The sequence below is a fragment of the Lampetra planeri genome, chromosome 41, assembly GCF_965212315.1.
Source record: "Lampetra planeri chromosome 41, kcLamPlan1.2.h2, whole genome shotgun sequence".
NCBI lineage: Eukaryota > Metazoa > Chordata > Hyperoartia > Petromyzontiformes > Petromyzontidae > Lampetra > Lampetra planeri.
Genome location: NC_136147.1, coordinates 6,725,958 through 6,751,306, shown reverse-complemented (window position 1 = coordinate 6,751,306; position 25,349 = coordinate 6,725,958). Strand labels below are relative to the sequence as shown.

The 25,349-nt window shown below is 44.5% G+C and overlaps 1 protein-coding gene across 4 annotated transcripts in view; it reads left to right on the top strand.

Moving 5' to 3' along the window:
• The window catches only part of FNIP2 (folliculin interacting protein 2), a 76,479-nt gene that overhangs the window by 18,523 nt on the left and 32,607 nt on the right, over window positions 1-25,349 (top strand). For 2 of the 4 annotated variants that reach the window (XM_078613440.1, XM_078613438.1), the window contains exons 1-2: window positions 14,182-14,594; window positions 16,818-16,941. In XM_078613440.1, the coding sequence (XP_078469566.1) occupies window positions 14,497-14,594; window positions 16,818-16,941 (222 nt within the window). In that variant the 5' untranslated portion in view covers window positions 14,182-14,496. Of the gene's footprint in view, window positions 1-14,181; window positions 14,595-16,817; window positions 16,942-25,349 lie in introns of those variants that run through there. The other 2 variants (XM_078613441.1, XM_078613439.1) reach the window with 2 other exon arrangements.

The following is a 25,349-nucleotide window of genomic DNA, read 5'->3' as shown; positions in this document are numbered from 1 at the left end:
ATTTTAATGAACCGTGGTTAGTACTCTGAATTAGTTACTCGGTGCCTGTTATGTCTTTCAAACCTCTTTCCATTTCAATTTATTTGATTGCTAATTTGTTACATGGGAAATCCCGTTTAGCTAGTTACCCAGCTAGTTTCGGTGGCAACGGCCCGGAGCCGATAGCAAACGAGTTATTGCTGGGGTGGAAAGTAGCCCAGCTAGCAGCCAGCCAGAAAACTCGAGGCGTTGAATTATTAATTTTAATAGTCGTACGTGATATAGGCTTCGCCATTCATTGTCGAGTCTTTGCACCGCAGACGGGGACAGCCGTTTTGTTTACAACGTTGTACCCTGGCACCCCTTGCATGAACTGGCAAAGTTGAACAGATAAGGGAGTCGGTCACAACCCAAGCAAGTCAGTCTTGCTGTGGTTAGCATCTCGCTCGCGTTGCGAGCCCAATGGGGGAGGGTTGGCTGGGGAAAGGGTGAGGGGAGGGTGTTTGTTTTGCCCGTTGTTGCAGTCACATGATGTCCACACACACAGACACCGCGTGACTCCATCCGCTCACCCTTCCAGTTTTTTTCTCGGATAAGAGAACAACACAGCTGGTGGTGGTTCGGTAGGGGAGGAGGAGAGTACTTTAACTTACCATGGTGTTCATAAAGTAGTCCTGCTTAGCGGTGAGATGTATTTTGTCAGACGTGGAATGAGGGATCAATTGGTTGTTTAACGTCTCTTTCCGAGGCTGTTTACACGCAGATAATGCAATCGCCACTGTCTGTAGAGTTACACATTTCTTTTTTAAAGAATGAAAGACGTTACCGAAAGTTTCCCAGGTTTACTGACAGGTTCTGGGAATTACGAAGGACTGAAAGGGAATGATGCGCGCGTCATCGTAAACTGAAATTTTGCGGATACCGAAACAAATACCAAAATAGGAAGCAAAATACGAGTAGTCATTTCGGAATGAAGCTTTTATGACTGTAAATATTTCAACATTCGCCTGGGTTGGGATTCCGACTTAAACTAATGTGTCCTGTATATTTAGTGTCATAATTTAATACGTTAAATGTAGCAGTGATGTATTTTGCAAATGCACTTGTTTGTGAATGAGTGTGCATGTACAACCCTTTTATCAATCCACTGCTGAATGAGGTCCTCCCGATGCCGTGTGGCTCATGGGGGAGAGGTAGTGTAGCGGTTAGCGTGCTGCAATACGAACCTGGCGACCCAGGTTCGATTCCCGCTCACAGCCAACACCAGTGACGATTATTTTAACCGATCCCGGGCCTCTCCTCGGGAGGACCTGGTGCGGTGTGTAACCATCGTCACTGGGGAGACAAAGGCGGCCGGGCGTGTTGTTGGTCACCCACCCCATCGTGTGCCGTGTGTCGGCCTTCATAGGTGCTCGCTAACAGCACTTGCCCCAACAGTCTGTTTAAGCTATACGTGGGATCTTTGTCTTTTTTGTACCACACATCACCATGCTGGTCTCTACGAATCGGTGAAGGTTTTTATTTCGTACATTGCAAATAATTATCAAGAAGGTCATCTGTGCTTCATTTCAGAAGAAATGAATGCGTTGGTAAAATACGAATGTGCACGGGTGTGTGTGTGAAGCAATTGTAGGCAAATGTGTTTGTACAGAGTCGTGCACGTGACTTCCTTATCGACCAAGTCGTGCCAGGGAGTGCGAGGGGTGTGGCTGAGGTCCGTGTGTGCTCTTTGCTGTCAACACAAAAGAATTTGACTTGGTTCGTGCTTGCATTTTTTTCCTCTCAACCGGGAAAAAAAGTGTTATTTGGACTTACTCGTTAGATCTCCCAAAGTACAGGCTCCCCAGCTAGACTACGAATGGAATTATTTACCACCGCGGCTCCTATGATGAGCCAGCCCAGCAAGGGAAAATCCCCATGGGTAATGCCCGTTTCATTCCCGGTTGAGTCGGCTTGTCTAGAGAATATCCAGATAGTGCTGCTAGGTACTACTCAGCAGGCAATGAATCACAATGTTATAACAATTGAGTCATGTAACCATTTCATTTTTGCTGGGGGGAGTTCGGGGTAGTGATGGAGTTGTTAGCACGCTGCGTTCTCAACCCAGCGACTCGTGTTTGTTTCTTGATCACAGCTCACATCAATATTATACCTGTGGCCTTTCCATATTTAGGTGACATATTTATTAGACGTTATTGTTCTGCAATTAGACAGCATTAATGCCAAAGAGTGTGAATTCTGACTATGTACAACATTGGCACACAAAGGTGTTGCCTATTCAAGTTATTTATCAGACTACACATTTCCCATCTGGAATCTGTATTGCCGTTGAAATGTTATCGGTACCTGTCGTGCTCTTATCTCTGTGGGGGGGATCTCTTTGATTGGACCCTCTGGAAAAGGTGGACAGGAACATTTGGCTTGCTGGAAATAAGCCATGGTTTGATCCCCCAATAACGTACGAGTCGGGGGCATGCTTGGTAAATGAGACGCCCCGTAACGTTGGAGCGGTCGTGTGGTCATGCGCTGACCGAGTGGTGTTGAAGTCACTGCCAATGCTGAATGGTTTAAAATAAGATGACGATTTGTCACATGATACCTTGAGCGGTGGGGGGGGGGGACTTGTTTACCCTGCACTGCCTATGATAAACGAATTGTTTTCTTTTTCGACGATGGATCTTCTTCGACACGCAGCAGCAATGCATCAATTATGCAGTATTGGTGCAGGCGGTGTAAAACTTCATGTGTGTGCTGATCACTCAGCCACAAATTGCATAGGACAACTGGCGGTAAAATATATGCATGTCAACCAGCACCAAGCGGCGGTGAAAGAATGAGGGCTTGGTGAATCAGCTGCGAGTAAGAGTGGTGGTGCAAGTGCTTAGCACACTGAGCTGTGAACCTGCCGACTCAGGAGTTCAGTTCCTTGCCACAACTAAGATCATTGCTGTCATCTGATCTGGTTTTGGGGTCACCACCTACCCCTAATTTCGTCAACCTGCAGTATCCAACATAGCAACATGTGGTCAAATTATCTCTCAAGGCATGGGGGAGGCCTTCATCCATACTGGGATTGAACTTCTTGAACTTCTTTTGCAACGTACGTAACCAACCGTGCTGATGCCATAAGGATGTTTGAGTCTCACAGCTTGTAAATATATAACATTTAATAATTTTAATGCACTTGCAAGCATGGTGTATTCAATTCACGAAATCATTCAATCTTGCTCCCACTCAACAATTTTAATTATGCAGCGCGTTATGTCAAGCTGACCTAAAGAGAGCACGGAGGTTCATGCTTAGCAGTTGGATCATATTCGACTAGTTCCGAGTATTGGGTGGTAATGCTGACATACCTTAATGTCACTGCTTCAAGCTGGTGTCTGCCTCATTGACAAGAGCATTGTCGTCAACGATTGCATCTCCGTCTCGCTAAGTCAGCCTATTTTTGGACTGGTACCTGTGTTCTCCAATAATCGAATTGGCCGGAAATGCTGCCCCCCCCCCAGCTCATCAGCTCTTGAAAGCCAAGCAGGAATAGAGCCCTGGTTAGTGCTCTGTTGCGACCACATTGCACAGACCAAGTTATCGTAGGGCTTTCGAGGCTATGTGGTGGGCAGTGCTGCAAAATCTGTTCGTGTATATCTACGTTCGCACATCTATGCGGGTGTGAAGTTTGTTAAAATCATCCCTGCTACGACCCGCACGAAAGGGCTGTGAATGGTACGTCTGCGTTTGGGGACCCATCGTACATAGTGCTCCCTGCATATTCCTTCACACCCAGCGGAGGGTGCTGTTTACATTATCGTGCAAATTCAGGTGCACGTTTAAAGTCTCGTTTTACCATCAAAAGATATAAAATAACACTGTCTGGAGCCATGCACATCATGATTACTTCGATGACCATTTGGTGTTTCGTTTTTCTTCCCCCCGCCCCCTATACAAACTATTAACCTAAATGCCTCTTCTCAAGCATGGTCTCGGACGATTTAAATTGAGCATACTACTTCTTTCACGCGTTTGTCCCACTAATGTGGGGTCCGCTGTCCTTGTCAACCTTCTCCACGCTGTGCCATCTCTCTTTCCCGCTCCTCAGGCCACCATATCCGATGGCACCACATCGCCCCCCTCCCCCCCTGCTTCTGCCTTCCTCTTGATCTCTTACCTTCCACTTGCATCACTTGCACCTTTTTGTCCCATTATTTTCCTGTGGTCTCTCAACATGACGGAACCACACCAGCCTTTTCTCTCTCATCTTCTCTGTGATTTCTACCACCTTGAGTCTTCCTCTCACTTGAACCTTATAGCGGTACCCCGGGGTACCAAACAATACAAAATGGCTAAGGCAATTAAATATTTTATTTCTGGGACACTATTTTTTCCAGGGGTGTTCTTTACTCCGCGACTGGGGTACCAATCAATCTGAAATCAGTGCTACGCCACAATGTCGAAACGCAGCGAGGACGATTGCGCTGAAACCCTGAACGCTCTTACGCACCGTGGTGGTGCATCGTGTACAGCTCGTCGAGATGAGTCGATCGCCGCATCACCGACCATCAGACTAAAAAGGACTGCATCGCAGACATGCGAGAGCCGGGGTACTATGGTACCCTGGGGTACCACCATAAGGTTCACTTCTTCATTTCTCACCCATCACAAATCTAACTTATCTATAAAATCCCTTTGAGGTAGATTAAAGCCACTGCTTATGTGAACCAACGAGCTACATCGGCAACTTGGTCCAAGAGTATTCCTCGTGCAGGCACTAAAATAAAATTAATTAAAATAATTGCCAGGGTGGCAATCAGCAGCCGTGAAATATCATCCACCTCGCATCATCATTCTAGCTCTTGCACATGAACTGATATCGTCTCTCCATCTCCGCGCTGAAATATCTCCTTTGGCTGTAACTGTATTGTCAGTCTCAACCAGCGGCCATCATCCATTCTCGTAACGTATCCTGCTGAAGCCCATTTGTTTTTTTTTTGTCAAAACAATCTCTTGAACGTGTGTTGGTTTTCTGAATCAAGTGTTCCTATTTCTGTCTCCTCATGAATTTCTAAAGATATTCTCCACGCTTCTTCGTGCACTGTCAGCCTTTGCATCTTTTCTTGCCAGTGTCCGTGTTTCGTCTCAAAATGTTCTCGCGGATAATATACGCACGTTGAAATATTTTTCCTTTAACTCGCATTGACATGCTGATTTTCATTATCAAGCTGCAAAAACACAATCTAATGGCCACTTTGACCCATTTGCAGACTTGGACCGTGGTAGTGTTGATGGCTCTCATTGCACGTAAACAATCACGTCATGTGACTCTTGCTGTAGACAGATTAATGGCCTCTGTGACTATAAAAAATGGGGCCCACCAAACCAAAGTTGATCTCGCTGAATGTCAGCAGTTGATTACATTTTCTCAGCTGAATGTTTAGTTGAAAACGTGTGGCTCACTAAAATGTGTAATGCTGCCTTGTGCATATAGTAAAAACAAAACTATTTTCTTAGTAATAGGTTTTACCCTTTTATCTGGCACCAAAACTGACACCTTTATACAAGGGATCATATTTGCAATAACCACAACACAAGCAGTCAAAATGCAAACAAAAAGAGATAACTCTGATAATGATATGCATTGTCCTTGAAATTGATTGGTCCACACCCGAGACAGCTTTTCTTAAAGCCTAGTCTCCACTGGTGTTGGATCAGATGACGCCAAAAGGCGTACAACTCAAAAACAGCGCACTATCAGAGTATTGAGAGCTCGGGGTAAGCATTAACATTATGAGACCTCCTTTGCCAGTAGCAAGATATAGTAATAGGTTTTTACCCTTTTATTTGGCACCAAAACTATTTTCATTACGAAAAAGCTAGATGATGATTGATGGTGATAGTGATGACAATTCAGGAAGATATAGTGACTTTTTTCATGTATATAAATGTCTGAGTCACCTGTAAATTCAAGTCTTAGTCATGGTCTTCACAGCCCATCTCTCCGTTCACTATGATTGTTTGAGAATAATAATTCATGTGTCAGTTGCATTTATTGTAGTTCAGCGAAAGAAATCTCATCATGGTCGCACATTTCACACCCGAGTTGTATTTTCCACGTAAATCATTGCGTGAAACGTCTCAATCCGGCACGACCGTAATTGACATCTTTACTTGTAAGACATCTCCAGTATTCTGGAAATTGTATCTCGGTGGCAAATAGTGGAATGAATAAAAGCTTCTTATTCATGAAGAAAACTCGGTGATATTGGGATAATTAGCATTGCTTAGTTTAATTTGCAGAGTACCCGAAAGTGCAGGCATGTATATTCTATGGAACTTGTTTTACTTTTGTTAGCTGTGAGTGAACAGAAGCGCAAAGTCTGGCACACTTGTACAACCAGTGGCAGCGCGAGAGAGATATTGGAGGTCTCAAAATCTGCCACTTGGTGGTTGCTGAGCACTTCATATTGGCTAGTGGGTGGCATGAGACTGTGGTGAGGAATGGTTGTATCACTCTGGAATGATCTACAGAAGGTACATTAATAATAAACTATTACATGGTCTTTAAACTGGCTGCTGATTAATAACGGTCTATAAAGTCAAGAGCAGTGCCCTGGTTTAAAATACAGTGCTTCAAAATAGGTTTTTACACTTATATGGGACTATCGTTTTTAATGGTAAAAAATAGCGGATAATACACCGTAACATGATAACAAATGTATGTTCATTGCTTCAAAAAGTCAAAGAATCTCCACTTGATCGCCATCATTGTCAAACACATGCCTAGAATTTTCTCCAGGTGGTCTCCAGAGCCCGGAGGCACATTTCTTGTGGTATTTTTGCAAATTCTCAGAAGTAAAATGTTTTTTTAAGCACCCTCTATTACGGAGAGCACCTGCCAGGGCTACATTTTTTGCACTCTCCACTGCTGCACTGGAATGGGGACACGGGACGCGGGCGGAAAACAGCTTTGGTTGATTTTAAAGTTTAAGGGCCTTGATCGATTTTCCGAATTTATCTTCAGTAAAGCAAGATGGTGTTTAGTCATTTGTAAAGCAAAAAGCACTAAATCATTCTTCAGCAACTGAGTGTGTGCGCTGACCCACAAAACCATTGGACTCCTCTGTATAAAACTTCTCAGATGCCTGGTGACTGATTCGAAGCCTTTGAGTTGTTTGCGACTTTTTATGTCCTTGAGCTCTAACATTGGACAACATAAATTTTAGTTTGTTCTAAAACTAATGCATTTCCATTGGCTGGCACAGATGTCCATCTACGTGCCTTCCTTATTTGCACCATGCACCTACGTGCGCTCTTTCGATCGGAGCACGCCTGGAATCTTCCAATTATAGTTAAATGTGCTCCCCCCTGCTAGTGTTTCTGGCATGTGCGAAATCATCACCGTGACACTCTTGACCAGCATATGGCACTCAGGTCCAGTTGCAATGATATCTAGGTCATGATTATAGCAGTCTAGCAGTTGAGTTTTTGATCTACACGTGGTGTTGCCGATTCGAATTATTGGCTTCTTCGTCTGCCGAATTCTTTGCAAGCTGGGCATAAGGGTTCGTGTCAGTGCAGAGGTCATGTGGGCGCAGGATCAGGCAGCAGGAGACGGGGACTGCCAATGAATTTGAAATGTGACCTACACCCATCAAGAGTGCTCTGAAAGCAAATCATCCTGGGGCACATTGTCCATTGCAGGGAAATGTGAAGCTGATCTGTTGAATTTACCTACTTAAGAATACTTAAAGGTCCCGTGATGACAAGCCAGGTGAAAGGTAAACATAGTTTTTTTATGACCATACATGACCTAACGAAATAACTGAACTAAACAATAGCTTGTAAAATAAACAAGCACTGCAGTCGTAAACAGTGCTGTGCCCTGTTTATGGTGGATATTCAATAAACAGGCACAGCGAGCCAGTAATGCGCTCTCCTGGTAGTCCCTGATCTTCTTCCCGCCCCCCTCTCTCACCCACCCTCAACGGCCAATGAGCTCAGGTTGTGCATCTGTATTCTGAGCTCAGCTGGTCAGGCGTCCAATCACGTGCAAATACTGCACGTTGTGGGTGCCAAGCCTGCCTTGGGTTACCATGCATCGGTGCCTTATAAATGCAACTCGAAAAATGCCTGTGCCCATACAGGTTTTCTTGTATGCGTGCGGCTGCCTTCAGTTTTACCCCAGACATCTGCATTGATACTTGGTACTTGCTAACACCCCCTCCTCAACGATAATATGGAGAGCGCTCCAAAGGCTTTACTTGTTTTGTCAGGGATGCGTGTTCATTGCAATCGGCGTTCGCGGGTGCAGAGTGGAGGATGTTGGAGGCAGTGTTTAGCCAAGTGCTGTTTGACTACGATGCTTTTCAAAGTCTGTAACATGGCTGGCAGAGATAAATCTTCGTGATTTAAAACCTTTACATTTGGAAGCTGTTTGAGACTGTGCAGTATGGGTTTTCTATAAATATCCATAAATTGAGTTTCAATAAATTTTATCTTTATGTTGTCGGAGCAGTGGTTTGGCCATGACACTGCCAGACTAGGATACACATTTGTGAAGAACACTAGTATGTTCACCCTGTCTGAGCGTACATCCAGAGTCACTTCTGTCAGAGCTTGCGAGACTTTAAAAGCCGAGAAGATGGCTTCTGTAACAAGTAAGCTTCCGAAATGGAGGTAAGTGTACTTTAAAATACCCAGCCACCCCACTTAATGATAATATGACTACATGAACATGCTTTGTTTGAAAAGCACATCGTGATTTGTACAAGTACTGCCCATTTGTCAATGCACTGCTGGATGAGGGTCTCACCATACCGTTCGGGTTGTGGGAGTTATTTGACGATATTTCACGTATGTCAGTGCAGGTTTGTGAAGGCAGGGTGCATAGATGTACAGCCCAATGTTGAATTCTGCTGCATTGTCCGCAGCCACCCTTGACAACCTGGCGTTGCACTGCGATCAACCAGCCAAGAAAAAACTACAGGCTCGGCCCTGCAACGTTTCCAGATCGGATGACTTTGGGCATATTTCGTTTTATCGTGGGTTTGTGGTTTACTCCCGATTTAAATGAAGGAAATTGCACAGTGGGTTTTAGATTGCATCCACACAGTGACATTTCTTTAGACTGCAGAGACACCGCCTTGCCAAAAGTTTGTGGCAACGACAGACATGAGGACATACACCTGCAGTTGGAAAGCCACACTTGGTTTCCGTAAATGAAAACCTCGCAGTTGGGAATGTAATGTCGAATTAATGTAGCTAATGAATAAATGTATGCATTGGTAAGCTTGATCAGAATATGCCTTCTCACAGTAATGAATAATAATTCACTTGCACACTGGTCTTCTGTAACAGAATGCGGGGCTGTGATCACACTTAAATGAGCGTGTTTTACAAGGAATTCGATAGGCTTTATTCAGCTACAAGTAAGAATAGCTGTTGTGTTCAAACTAGCTGGTTCGTTAATTGAACAGTCTCCATGTACGTGTGAACACTTAGCGTGAAGATATGGCTTGTAATTGCCATTTAACTCTTGGTTTATGTCATAATTTCCAAATACCAATTTTGCTTGCAGCGATGGAGCAGTGTGATTTGATGTGTTTCTCTGCATATCAGGTCTCTGACGATTTCTACTTTGCAGACTCACTTGTATGTGGAGTGAACGTGTTGAGCCAATTAGCCACTTCGCTAAACTTTTACCACTTGTCCTGCATTTGCCCCAGGGTATTGTGGCAATGATTCCAATCCAGTGACCGAGCTTCCCCTGCCCAGGTTTTCCATAACAAACTTGCCAAGTGTATGCAATGCAGTTAGTGTAATGATGTATAGGTTTCCATACGCAGAGGGGCAGTGCATTGTAAACTTTTAGAGGGCATTGTTTTCCATTTGATTCCCCCATGTGCCCTAGCAACTTTTGTTGCAAAATAATTAAATGAACAGGCTTAAATGCCAAGCTGTATTGCTTAAGGCCTGGGTAGTCCTGTCAGAAAAGCTGCCTTATTTTACTCACAACATCAAGAACACATTAGCGTCTCCCAAATTGCTGCGCTCTGCTCTGCCAGAGGAGGTTCTGGTACCAAAGCTCTAGCGACCTGGAAATGTGGAGCTACATGTTCAACCCCGGGTTGGACTCTTAAGCACGGATCTGGGACATCCTGTTGGAGGGAGATAAGAAGGTTGACGTGTAAGGTCTGTAATACGAATTTGGTGAGTTTTCACCAAATTAATTTGCAGTGGAAGAATTTGGCAAAAGTTCCTGGATAAGAGTCGATGGCCTTTTCGTCCTTTCACACTGAGGTCAATGGGTTTCCCCAGTGTGTCGGCACGACTCAAGTGTCTGTTGAAGGCTGTGAGATGATTAAGGCCTCTGTTTTCTTTGCAGGTATCCCCGTGGTACCTTAATATGGTCTTTGAATGCCTTTTGCAATATTCAGTTTGAGCTCTCAGGTGCTTCTTCGCTCAAGATTTAAATAGCGAAACTCCCTTTATCTCTCGTCACCATTGCTTTGGCCAGGAAGTAGCAGAGATTCAGGCCCAAGAGCCTCACCACCTACACCGTCAGTGCACGTTTATTTGCTTCTCTCCACGTTATAATTAGCACGCACCTCCGATTGGCACGGTTGGCTATGTATGGTACGAAAGAAGCTTTACATACATACATACATAATGTAACCTAAATTATTCCTACTCTTTAAAAAACACACCCTTTGGTCACAACCAAGAAGTGCGCGCTTGCTTCGATGTGCACTTCACCCCGGGCTTGCTACAAAACGGGATGTCACAGTGGCTTTCCGAGTACGATCATTCCGACCCCGGCCACTTTGTTTGCTTGCTGTTCAGCATGTGTGGGACACGGCCTGAGATGACATGAGAGTAAGCCCCTTTGCTTTGTGGATGCAGGAAATCGGTCACCAAAAGCTGCCCAACAAGGAAACGAGCTAAAAAAAGCGAGTCAAAAAACACATCAGCATCCTCAGCATTTAACACTGCTTTGCAACGATGATATACAATTTGGGGCAATGACCTTTCTCTGAAGAATGGGTAGCATTTTTTTTTACAAAAAAGGGGGTGATGGCTGGAAGCAAAACTAGAGTAGAAATCCTATAGTTCTCCTATAAGACAGTGTTAATGATCGTCGTGGCTAGTTTTGTTACTTTATATTGAAGCACACAGTGAGCTGCATGTACAGGTACATTGTACAGATCTTTTATTAGTCTACTTCGGGAGGAGGGCTACCCCCACACCATGCAGATGGTGAGGTCTGAGAAGGTAGCGGTTCGAACAGAACAATAATTGATTTAGCGGCACTGCCTTCGACTGCTCACAATGCCCAACTACGCCTGTGCTTGTGCACAGGCTCAAACCTGCTTAGCTTTCTTCGTGTCCTGGAATTGGACGTATTCAGGGTAATGTGATCACAGACACCACAATGGTCTACATTTACAAATTATGTGCGAGTGTTTTTAATGACGAATGGCGAGTAAGATAGCAAACTCGTGATTAATGTGATGAGCTATTTTGTGTGCTCATGCAGCACTACTAAGCCAGTCCGTTGTGTTTTTATTTCACTGAAATGTATCCTGTCACTCGAGCTCACAGTGTTGGCGACTGCATCATCCACCGATTTGCATCACGACCGCCTCACCTGTTTTCCTTCAAGGATTTTTGGTCACCTATGGAAAATTGGCCCTTCGCTGATTCCACGTTTGCTTCCTATCCGCCTCTGTTTTAAAGGTAAACAAAGCAGGCAGAGTGGGACAGTATAACGTCATAGCCGCCGCCACCACCCCACTCCCGTGGCAGTCCTGGCAGTGGGGGGGTGAGTAGACCAAGGCAGATTAACCCCCGGGGAAAGGGGGGGGGTTAGGCGCGTGACGCGGCCAACGCACAAATGCAGCACTGCGAAAGAATGTTGATCACGACAACGTGACTTTGACAATGCAGCAAGTCATGGAGGCGTTCTATTTTGGCGCGTGCTTTGGTGGTGCGCTTCGGTGCTGTAAACATATGAATACAGTCATCCGTTTCACATTGCCGGAACAGAGCTTCCATATGTACAGCATGGCACAAATGTGCAAAATAGCTGTATTTATATATGAACGTACTCGCACGTACTCTCATGTTCAATTAAAATCTTTATATGGCACTATAAATGTGCTTCGGTTCATATATAACGCATAATACATAACAGGCCATGCTTCGGTTATGTCCTATGGTGTTACTTGCACTCAAACTGCAAACTCCTGCGATTTGACTCAGCAGTAAGTGTACCAACCTCCAGATTAAGTTACCACCTTTTAGTCCAAGTCCTCCTGTGTTAAAACATCAGCAAACAGAACTGCGGGCGACCTATTCGATGCATTTCTTCGTATATTAACTTGACCCAAATTGCAGCATAAATTGCCTCGTAATACCATTAATAATACAGCCCTCTCGTATCCATTCATTCCGAGCTCTGCTGTTTACAAATCGACATGTACAGAGAGTGTCACCTTATTGCATGGCACTCAATTAGGGGATGGGCTTGAATTGTCAACAATAAACACGTGGGTGTTCAGGCAGCTGACATCGGTTACTCCCAGTAGAGAGCCCAGAAAGGTTTCGCATGCCTTTCCGGCTATATGTGGGTTGCCACTTCTAAGAAATTAGTGTACTTGCTTACTAATTATACGGCTATGAACTTGGCCATGTTTTGTGGAAGTGACATGCGCGAAGGGTCGCTTTGTACGCGTCAAGCCATTGCTGGATGAGGGCCTCCCTGCGCCATGCGGGTCGTGAGGGTTATTTGGTTTTACGTCATGCTGGTGAGTGCTGGTTGTCGAAGGTGGGCGGCATAGATGCCGGAGTAGAGTCTAACAATTAATTTCCCTTCCACTTCTCTGTGCTGACGATGTGGATTACGGCGTCTTAGAAGGGGTGAAGCTTTATAGTAGTTACAATTAGGCCTCATTGTCTACCGCAAAGACGCTCATCAGCCAAGTGGTTGTGGAGATGACGCGTTCATACCTGCGTACGGATAAATGAACACGCAAACGCATCGAGTGCAAATGACTCTGCCGCTGGGCAAAAATCGCCGAAGAATGCCGTCCCAAAATTATTTTGCTCTGCGCACTTGTAGTCCTAGAAATAAGCAGCCTGTTCACATCAATTGTGGACATGTAAAGCATCTTCAAATTCACAGTAGTTTAGGGCTACCAGTGGTGCATGTGTCCGAGTCTTTAGCCACGTGTTAAAGTCTGAGCTCTGTAATACGCTCACACTCGCTCTTATTTACGAAGTTTATGTGGGCAGGCACTTAGACTGAGTGTAGTGTTTAGGTGAGGGTTGCTTACTCGGTGAGTGGTGTGAACTTTGGATATTGTCAGTTTCTCTGCTAATGGCGTGACCAAAATATTCCATGAGTTTTCATGAATTTTACGTCTGAATGGGGAAAAAATATAACGTGGTACTATACATAATTTCAACCAAACGTGATTGGTAGAGATAATGTACAGATTAATATTATTTCTTCCAAGTATGGTGGTAAACCGCTTTAATCAAGAGGCATGAAGGGAGGGTTGGTTGGTGACTCATGCAGAGAATATAGGAGCATTTTGGAGGCAGTACAGGAAGGAGGCTGCCAGATTGTGTCTGCAAAGATCAGTCTCGACAGTTTTCACCCACATGTACAAATATTTCAATGAGTATTGTCCAAACATTCCAAGCAGGAGCCTCCAGTCAAAGGGTCTTGAGACTTGAGCCTTTCCTGGGTAAACCGCTTCACATTATGACGGCAGTGTGTAACGCAGCGGCGTGTATTCATGTTAGCTTGACCACTGGTCGGCAACCAAAATAAAAAGATGAGGACAGTATTTTTTTCCAATTCGGGGAAAAAAATTATTTCAAGAGCCGCAATGCAATATGAATACAAAGACGGTGGTCCATAATCAATAAGGTCACGAAGCAGTCCTTAGAGCCGCACGAGGCACCGGAGCTGCAGGTTGTCAACCCCTGAGCGAGACTGATGAACCCATTTAGTATTCTCTGGATCCCATCATCTCCCTCCCACTCGGTGACCTCCCTGCTGCTTTCCCCCTGTCCCCCCCTACCCCTTCTTTCTCCGTAGCACCTCCCTCATTCCTTAACCCCCGACTGATGTTGAGCTCCCTCCTATCACACCGGGCCCAGGATACCTCCACCCCTCCCCTTGCGTCTCCCCGCCCCTCGGTCATATGACAGCCCTGTGCTGCCAAGCCTGCCTGCGTTGGTGTGCACAGGCTATAATTAGCTCGTTCTTTTCTTTCTGGTTCCACCCCCAGCTCCCTCCTTCTCGTGGGGGAGGCTTTCCAAGCGCATGCGCTGGCCCTGTGACCCTGCATGCGAATGACTCCGCAATCGACAAGCGGCGTCACGGCACAGAATGTGCTGTGTGCACACGCGCGCACACGCACGTAAGCCAGCGCGCTCGTTTGCTCCCTCGTTCGCCTGCTCGCTGCTCGTAGGCACTGCGCAGTTCCTCTCCCTCGTGCCGTTCATCAGGAGATGTGTCTTTGCTCCACTAAATGGGAAACGACTTTGAAAGCGGGAGAAATGTGCCCGTGTGGCAGTGACGTGACCCGGCCTCCCCGACTGTCTAATCGGTAAGAATTTTTATCGTTGCTGACTAAATGCTTTTATTTTCGAAGGCTGCTGCTGCTGCATTGTTAACTTTTAAACCTGGCCGTAGTGGAACATTAACCCGAGCAAGAGTGTGTTTCGCGTGTAAAAGCAGCAGTGTTTCCCTACGCTTTATTGTTCATCACAGTACTCTTGAAGGGCCCGTGAATTATTATTGTTATTCGATGCTCCTTTTACATCGTTGTTGCGTCCCAGCCTCGTGGTGAATGTATCACCAGTAATGTGGAAGACTTCAGGGTAGGCTGATACAGTTGGCCGGAGTGATTATGCTTGCAAAATTGTCAGGCACTGAATTAAGCTACTTTGAAGGGATACCCAGGTTTAAGCTTCTGGACTTGTGAAACAATTTATATCTGTGTTGAATGCAATAATGTGTGGTGTTCTATTCATTACAAGCTGGGTTGTGAATTAGGATGCTGATTAAATCAAACGTTGTTGTGTAGGTTATAGCCTGTCATTAATCATCAGTTCTTTGGGACAACTTTCATCTAGCTTTTGCCCTCATCTTCCTTTTTCATTGAACATTAGATTGCAATTTAAGTCTAGATTTGAAGTTTTCGTGACTGCAGGGATCCATACTCTTTGGTTCTTTTGGTAAAGTCACATAGGTACAAAATAAAATAAATGTTTGGTTCTTTCGGTAAAGTCACGTAGGTACAAAACAAAATAAAATGTTTATTTTGTACCTACGTGACTTTACCGAAAGAACCAAAGAGTATGCGATTTAAGTGTTTATTAGACGAAATGTATCGTGTACTTTTTTTAGTGGATTGTTGGCATTAAGCGAAGACAAGGATCCGTCTCATCATCATGTTAACATTCTAAAATGTGTTTTAGAATGGGCTTTAAGTTTGTGCAGATGGTGTGTTGGTACACATGAGTGCATTCGCTAGCATGTTTGGTAAGTGGCCCATCGGCTGATGGATTGAAATGTGAATTTATTCGTGTGTAGTTAATAGACCCTTGTCTTTTGATTTCATTTTGTCAGTGTGATGTAAGTAATTATTGTACACTATATGCATCTGTCAGGATAGTTAAATGATAAATTTGAGAAACGCTTCCTCTAAAACGAGGTAGAGTTTACAACTCCTGAACTCATTTTGGTTTATAATACCCTTCAGGCATTGTCCTAATACATATTTACGTGTCATTGTCACCTTGCAAGATTTGTATTTTACGGGTGTCTGCGATGTGCCTTGAATTGTTGAGATGATTACAGGAAGGTTAAACAACACAAGTCCCTGGTTTGTTTAAGGATGAAACAAAAGTTTCCTTACAGTTGCCATCGACACTTCGTTCATTTCTACGTAAACCTACGCTCTTTTTATGACGCCGGACTGAACGGGAGGGTTGTTTAATGGTCGCTTTTCGGAGTCGGGGTTCGGGTATTAGCTCCACGAAAGTGTTTGGGATTTCTAGAGGGTGCATCGATTGCGACCAGTTTTGGGTTTGATGAACGTGGTGGGAAAAAACCCCGGGTGCGAACCTATGGCCTAATGAGGTGGGTGGTCACATGAGTTCCCCCGCCGCCCGTCATAAAATTAATACAGGCCCTCGCATCTCGGTATCGGTTTCACCTTGTAAAACTCAAGGGTGCTTGGCGTGTGACTTGCTAGCGTTGATAACCTTGTGCGACTCCGTGGTACTTTGTTCGGTAAACTTGTCTTCCGTCGTGTTTTTTTAGTGTTGATGAACTGCACGTAAACTGTTGTATTTTTTCATAAATAAATGTGAACCAGTACTACCCACCCTGCGTGATATTGTTCCATTGAGAGCTGCAATTAGGTTTGGGGTACGAGTGCAAGTTAAACCCAACAAACAAAACTGTTGAGCGCTCATTTTTGTCGTCTTGGCATGTTTTATAATTTGAGTGTACGTTTTGCCATTAGCTTTTCCATTTTAATTCGCACGTGTCTGCGTGTGGAGCTGGTGGGTCACTACTATGGGATGAATCGCCGTAAAATAGTCAATTGTAAACCAGGACTGTGGAGTGGTCTTGGAGAAGAGGGCCAAGGACAGGAATGGGTAGATGAGAAAACCAGGAAAGGCAGATTCCCCCCCCTCCCCCCGCCACGTGAATGGGGAATAATGCTGGGAAGGAGTAATTTTTGTAGTGCTGCTGCTGGTTGATGATGATGATGATGACGTGTTTTCATCATGTGCTTTCTTGTGCTTGTGCCGAGCAGATGGCCCACGTGCGAATTTGATGGGAGCCAGATCCGGCTCGTGATTTACCAGGACTGCGACCGCCGTGGCCGGCAGCATCTGTTCGACTCCGACTCCGTGCGCATCGTTGATGAAGCCCCTCAGGTAATCATTGGATTGACGTGTGTGGCCACACTTAAGACAATCTCCAATAAGTGATGTTTGCGAGCACCCGGTTCAAAAAGACCGTATGTTGCTCGAGAGAATGTTGCGGCCGCCATGGCACCAAACAAGCGTGCAGTGTGGCAAGCGAGTGAGCATTATACTTTGGTGAGGCCGGAACTGCTCCTGAAGGTGTGGTGTGACCAGCACCATGCATGGCCACTTTTCGTCTCCCCCCTTTCTGATGCCTACACACACCCTACTAAGTATACCAATAAAAGGCTACAGTCAGTCGAATTTGAGGCCTCAGGACCTGTTCAAATATTACTCTGCCATGGCCAGGAATTGAACTCGGGTATGTGGGTTCATAGCGCAGTCTGTTATGCCTCTACCCTCTGTCCCCCACAATTGCACGCGCACAACATACAAAGATAGTCCCGTCTTTGCAAGATAAACAGTATGTCGTTCCCTCTGCCAAGTCCATTCATATCACCGCTTGAAAGAGTCCTCATTATTAGAATTTAGGGTGTTCCATCCTCATTGCCAAGAATACATGATTGAGGACAGAGTATATCATTCGTAGCATATTCTATAAATTTAGGACCAGCGCAATAAAAATCATAGGTACCAGTTACACATCAAACAACCAAGTTTCTTCACTGCTACGAGGAAATGCACATTCTTTTTTGCCGAAGCTCTTTACGGGTTTACGTAATATACCTAAATATCTCACCTATGACCAAGTTACCCAAAATTCACCGGATCTCAATGGATATCACAAGCCAAGCAGGGGTGAGCCTGGATATTGCTTCGATATTTCAGAAGATTGTTAAAAGGCTGCGGGCTGTATGGTGGAAATTAGAGCTTTATCAATTGTTGCGCTATATTGATATACTTCTATGCCTTCACCAATCCAAACTGACTGGCTTGGTGAAGTATGGTTAAATTAACCTCACGACCTGTACAGTATGGGGAACCCATCGTCCAGCAGTATATTGAAGAAATTGCTGTACGTTCACATGTACATACACACCTTATGCATTCGCATAAAAAAACTTGTTTTTGAACTCTCACTTAGTTCAACATATTCGCAGGTCACCTGGAATGTGCTGCTATCCACAGGTTAAATGGCCCCTCTACATTTAGCGCCACTTAACTAGACATTCTGCGGGGGTGGGGGGGGGGTATTTATCGCTGCCGCTACTCTTAACTATGTTTATCAGCCCCCCTTTTCACCTCGACTCCCCGTAGCCCTGCGTGTAGTCCCACGCGAGGCCCCCCCTCAGCTGATTGGTGTCGCGTTTCCGTGTCACCGCCATCAGCTCGCATACAACATCTTCGTACCGCGCAATGCGGGGCGGGAGACACAAGGGCAGGACACGAGACCTCACGCCACCCCGTCCCTCTCTTTAATTCTTGCTAATCAACTGCTGGCTTGACTTTTGAGAGGAATGGCCCCGTCGGAAAACCCGGTTTGATGCAAGTGATAAACCTCCACCATTGAAATGCTCACTCGCAGCACACCTCCTCGCTGGAAGACATTGAGAGAGACTCTTCCTGGTGGCTTATTCTTTGGCTTTTGTCAGTTACCGCATGGGAATGGATTCTTAAGCTCTGGAAAGAGGTGTTGCTTTTTTCGCTGATGATGATGATTTTATTTTTAAAGATGAACAATTGTAAGTTTAAATGTAAGGAGATATTCTTATTTTGAACTGTCTTTCACCGATACATTTTTTTTTTAAATGTACAGCGTTGCCGCGTCGTGCCAGCCATGAGGGTTTTTTTTATTACTACACTGATCAGTGCGGGTCGGTGAAATAAGGGGTGCCCAGAGCATGTTTAGATATGTTAGCTGTAGCTGGGAATCAAACTTCTGAGACCAGGGTCGGAGCAAGGTGTGCTAACCACTGCGCCATTGTGTCACCTCGGCGATTTATCTAACATTAATTATATCCCAGAACCATTCACTTGCTAATGACATATGGTAGTTTATCAATGTCTGCAGAAGACTTCAACCAAAATCCACAAATTATTTTGTTCAGTGTCTGCTATCGAATCACCCAGCCACTGTGAAAAATGTAGGATGATATTGTCTGAAGATAGACAAGGGATAAGCAGTGTAATTGTCAAGATAAAATGTAGATCTGCGAGAGACAGCGGGAATTGATAGGGGGCAGCAGTAACGCTTAATAGCGCACAATGGAAATAGCCTGCTCTCTTTCCCGTGATGAGTCAACGGCACTCGGGCATGCTTTCCAGATGGTTCGCAGCATGTGGAATAGGACAACTGAAAAGAGGATGAGAGGATGGAAAGATGATCCGAGGATATGAAATATGAGACTGAAGACGAGCTGAGAGAATGGAACAGTGAAGGCTGTTGGGTGGCTTAAGAAAAACTTTCCTCCACGGATGATGGTCATGCTGGATCGTATTGTTTGGATTCCTCCCAAGGCCTTGGATCTTGCCTTCATTAACTTTCTGGGTTCTACAGTCTGCCTTAGCTGTTGCATTAATTGGCACTGATGGGGGGGGGGGGGTGGTATCTGCCGGATTTGGGTCCAGTCTTTTGTTCATCATGAATTTGTTGTCCTTCCACCGCACCTATGATTAGCACGGTTGGCTATGTACGGTGCAAAAGAAGTTCAACAAACGTACCTCATCATCACAGCTATTATCCTTGATGCATTGTTGCTGTGGATTCTCCTGGATCGATGGGCCCTACTCTACACCATATATGTGGATGAAAAGCTATGGTGATGCAGGGGGAGTTGAGTTAAGCAGAACAGCACCACACTGATTGAGCAAGTTATAGCAGTTCATTGAACCCACCACCGCTGTGCACATACGGCCACGTTTTCCCCATATTATCTGCTGTGCTGATAAGATGCACTTGGTGAACCTGTGCAGGCATGTGACCACGTGATGCAGAGTCGGTGCTCGACTGTTCGACTACTTTACTTACGAAAGCACGGGTGGGTAAGCCAATGTAGCAGCTGAACTATGATAACGATAACTGCTTGTAGGTTTTCTGGACAAACTTCAGAACATCTGATTTAAAATTTAATAATGGAAACATTACCATTTGCACTGAACGTCAATGGTTTAAGAACATATCAGCATTGTATTATAATACTGTTGTTAGAACGTTATTAAATTCAAAGTCTTCCTCTACAAATTACCAATGGATGGGGGGTGGCACTGATCCAGCTCTGTGGAAGTTCCACATTCCCATGGTGAGGGCCAGTCTGTCCATAGGATGGCCATCATGGACTTCCCACAAAGTCGAAATTATTTTGTTGACGCTGAGAGAGGTGGTATACTCAACTGATACTGGACCAGGATTTTAACTCTCAACCTTTCTATGGTGATCGTGCCCTCGAATCATCGTGATATCCAGCAGATTTATTCATTGCTGTAAGTGGACAATTATGTGCAATGGAATTGCAGCATGAGATTCAGAACCTGATAATAATAAAAAAAAATTACATTAGCATCATTTGATGCTTTAATATTGTCTAAATGTTGTATACAGAGCAGATTCATGCGATTCATAAAATGGCCAATTTTATCACTGTTTAATTCACCAGCATTGATTTGTAAGTTATTTACCACATAATCACCCAAATATATAAAACTTTTTTAGAATACTTATTACATATAACCTGTGTTGAATAAGGTTTGTTTATTAGCTTTAATCGAGCCTTTTCAAATGAGTATTACATTTTAATTTATGTGATTTGTATAACTGGAGTAGATGTTTATTTGTTACAAATTTTTCCGAATGGCAATTTTTTAATGAAATTTTAAATAGAAAAATATCATAATTTGCCATTATTGCCATTTCTGATGGCTGACCACATTGGAGGCAGTTGTAGAATGTTCACGATGTTGGTACTGGGGAGTGGCTTGGCATGCTTATTAAATCAAAAGTAGCAGGGCTGAGAGCAAATATGAGGGGCAGCAGTGCAGCATGCCAAGGCATCGTGATTTTGCATGTGATTCGGCATTCGCAAGGGCTTTTGTTGATGTGTGGCTTTATTAACCCAACCAGCCTTGCCAGTAATCATGTAAATGCATGTCACAAGACTGCATTTTGCGTAACTCAGCGGTTTGTTCAGTTAGATTGCAACATCAGAGCAAGATGCTTTTTACAAGCACAATCTTGGGTTGTGGCTCACAGCGAGAAAAACTAACAATACGTTTTTCACTGACCCTGCCGCATGATGCCTGACTGAGCATGGATGAACATAGCACAGTTATGCGTAGAACGGTCTTAAACACGTGGGCCAATCTAGAGCATGGATCACAGTGTTCTGAGCATTTATTTCTTTTATTATGTTTGTCTTCCTAGCAAAGCCTCACCGAGTCTCAAGACAAGTTTTCAGAGTCGGGGTTAATGTTGCTTTGTGTATCCCAACTGGGTAATTTGCAGGCAATTGGGATGTTTGGGCCAATACCAGTTAATTCTATGTATTTTTAGTTTGAGTTTATTTTATTTGTTACACATAATCCCGTTTTAGCCAATCACCCAACTATTTTGCAAGGGAAATCCTTGGTACATGAGTGCAGCAGCAACAACAAAAACACTTAAGACGAAAAAGAACAATAGTGCAGGTAATGAGTACAAGGTCCTTAGTAATATTGCACAACAAACTAACAAACCAGTTTTTTTTTGGGAGGAAACTGGAGAACTCTGAGGAGCCCCATACAGAACAGGGGGGAGAACATACATAGTCCACAGAGAAAGATGCCTGTTGCAAATCAAACCCAGAGTCTTTTTTACTGCGAAGCACAATTGTCACCACGACACCATCCTCTCACTCCATCCCTGCATGGCACCAGACGGTGGCATTCTTGTCTTTTGTAAATGAAGTTCATTGGAAAAAAATTTTTCAACAATATTGGAACAATCCTAATTATTGAACCAAAAAAAAAACCTTGCGTTTCGTACCCTGTATGCCCACTAGCCACTTCTTGTGCTTATCATGTCCTGTTACAATTCAGAAAGCATTGCTGTGTCCCAATTACAGAAAGCGGACGACTATTTTTAACGGTGGTGCCGCGATCTATGCAGCACCGTCACCGCTGCTGCTGCTGTTGTTGTTGCCTTGAACCATGCACAGTGGTCATGCGCAAGTCGGGAAAAGTACAATCCCCCAGGGTCAATGTTGTACTACACTTGCATGACCTCTGCCATGGTTGGCAACGTGAATCGCAGGTGACTGCTGACACTTTGGAAAACTCTGCCTGGAACGTTTGCCCAACTGGATTGGCTTCGAAGTGAATGTGGTTTTTTATACGTCGGGTGTCTGCACCCGCGGGACTCTTCCTGTGCATGATGTGAGCGATGATTCCCTTTGGATCCGGGAATCGTTGAAGAGAGCTTTGAGAAAGGAACAATGTGTCCGCACCTGTCACCATATATCTCCAAGGACTGGTCAATTGAGGTGGCGTCGAGGGTGAACGCAGGCTTTCCTAGTCGCCCACTTCACTTAAATAGCCCGTTTTAAAAACCACAGCGAACTAGATGCTGAATAAATGATAGGGGCTAAATGAAGGACCAAATGCGAATTTGACTGGAAAAACTGCACTCTTCAATGTGTCTACAGGACTTGTTCGTTGTGCAGTTGGGAGCTTTTGTATTTAATATTAGCTCTTTTGTTCTCTAGCTATCCAATGATATCGTTATAAGTATATCTTCAAATAGTGTTTACTACTCTGAATAAAATATTTCTACTGTTTTGTACAGACGGGCCAATTAATGTCTGAAGCAAATCTATAAGGAAGGCCCATCGTGTTTACGAGCCACGTTAGTCAATAATCAGGATAGCAAGGAGGGCTTTACGTCAGATAAAAGCAACCTGAGCAGCATCTGTGACCTGCCGCCTCAACGAATACCAGGCCGCGGTGACTACGTTTCCACAACACTGCCCTGACAACTGCCACCAACCCTTGTGCCCAGAGGTAATCGCCCTCACGCTAGGAAACCACCTGGACTCCTTTATAGCTGACAGTTAAGCACACTTGCCTTGTGAAGCCATGATGTGGAGGTCAGAGCACAGGGTTGGCCGTTCAAAGGTGATGGTTTCATTTCCTGTTCAGCGTTATGGTATCGAACTCCCATGTTTGGTTAGAGGTGATCTCCTCTGATCAACTAGGGATGATGTGATCACACTACAGTGAGATGTTTAGGTTTTCTTTTCTTCGAGTGGAGCAAATTGTGATTCTGCTCATCTCAATGTTGACCAGTGTGGACGGCTACGTGGAGAGCCATGGAATGATCCACACCCACCCTGCTTGCGAGTCGATGAATTGTCGTGATTCAGGGCTGCAAATCGATTCAATAATTTACTTTTTTTTTTAAGATCAAATGTTGACAGTCTCATTTGTATTCTCATTGACTCGTTTGTGGTTTTATTTGCTCTCTTAACCTGAACTTATCTTACACTATCAATTATTACTTGCCACAATTTGATGCATCTTTAGTGAGCACAACAATTTATTTGAGCGTTTTAATTGATAAATCTGCACGTGCCTAGTACGCGATCGCAGGTGCCCTGAGAGATTGAGGAGTTCAGCCTCCCATTAGGTGCATAGCATGAATTGGCCCCTCTCCTAAACAAAGATCCTCTCTCATACACCCAGCAACAGCTCACGATAGAGATGTTCGCCAGCATGGTAGCGGGCACGACCTTGGCACTCTTGGATCACCTTAGGGAAAGTGTGCTATTTCTAGTGCTTGTACCTCCCTGCTATTTCATTTGACGCAAACCCGTGGTTAATTATTTAACTTTCAAACAGCCCTGAGGTGCGAGTGTTTTCGTTCGGACTGCAGGACTTGCGCTGAACGTTCACATTGGCAAATGGGCGCATTTTGTTTTCATACCTGCCGCACGTGTGGTTGTGATTTCTTTTCACGCCTGCAGTATTTCCTTGAGCAAGCGCCTTGCCACATGTTCGATATCAACCGTAGAAATGCAAGAACAACGACTTCAAAACACTTAACTTGTATTCCAACACTGTATACCGGAATCATTACAAGTAGTATTTTTGGATGTATATTCATAATATCCCTGAAAAGGGGATTTTGAGGACAGTGTGTAAAATATGGAAGTTTTTAACTTGCATCCATATGCAAAAGAGCGTGATGCCCGCTGGAGATTGTGGGATTTCATGGTGTTAACACGTGGTCTTGTAGGGTCAAATACCTCTTGCAGCCGGGGTCACGGCCGTAGATTTGTCGTGCCTTGGTAACTTGCAGCTGTGTACCAGCTTTGCTCATGTTGGGGGGATCAGTGATCCCTTTGGGGCCTCTTGGTGATGCTGCAGGCACTTCCGATTAGCACGGTTGGCTGTGTACGGTGCGAAAGAAGTTCAACATAACGTACATCGTGTGTTCTTGGTTCGATTGCAACACAAGCAATCATCATCAGGTGATGATGATTGCTTGTGTTGCAGTCGAAACGTCGTGAGAATTTTATTTGTTTTATATTTATATTATTTTATTATTTCCCTTCTACGTGACTTTACCGAAAGAACCAAGAATATGAATCTCTGCAGTCACGAAAGCTTTAAATAAAAATTTAGTACATCGTGTGTTTTGCATGTGGTGTAAACGTTGCTGGAGAGATAATAGCGCCATTCGTGAGATCATTGGCATGACGTTTACCTTATTGCTGGGTGTTTAATTTGGCCATGACACCATGCGTACCAATGACTCACATTTAGACAGCGTCATGGGATCTCGTTAACATCCAATGAATGCAGAGTCTGATGTTTTATCCTTAAAAGTCTGGAAAGGGGTATGACATCCACCACTTACTCTGAGTGATCTTGACCATGTATCCAATACCTATTTTGAAATTGCGAAAAATCTAAAGCTGTAATTGCATTGGTGTGCAAGCATGTGCGTTGACCTGGAGCGCACTTGCATTTCAATTGGTGAGAGAACTTGTGCCCGAGTGAACGCATTGAAAGTCGGTCTCCTACTAAAAGTTTCCCCCGAGTTGGCCGAGGGAAGGACAGATCCCTCCACCCGAACCAACCCCCTCTTCTGTTGTGCGAGGGCTTGAATGTGGACACAAGCCAAGCGTGTAGTCTGTAAGTGTAAACAAATATTCCGATAAACAAAGTGTTGGCACCATCGGGGGCCAAAGCTGTTATCGCAAGTACGCCAGGCCCTTTCGGGGAGCGAAATAAAATACGGCCTCTTGCACACTATACGGGGTATGTGACCATAAATATAGTTCCACCCACGCCGCATCACATGCTGCCTGCTGCCTCTGTTATATCCGTTTGTGTGGGTGTGTGTGCGCATATATTTATACACGCATACATACATTTTCCATGTTTGGCCTACACAGATACACCAGTCAGCATATCAATGACGATTTTTATTTTATTTACACCTT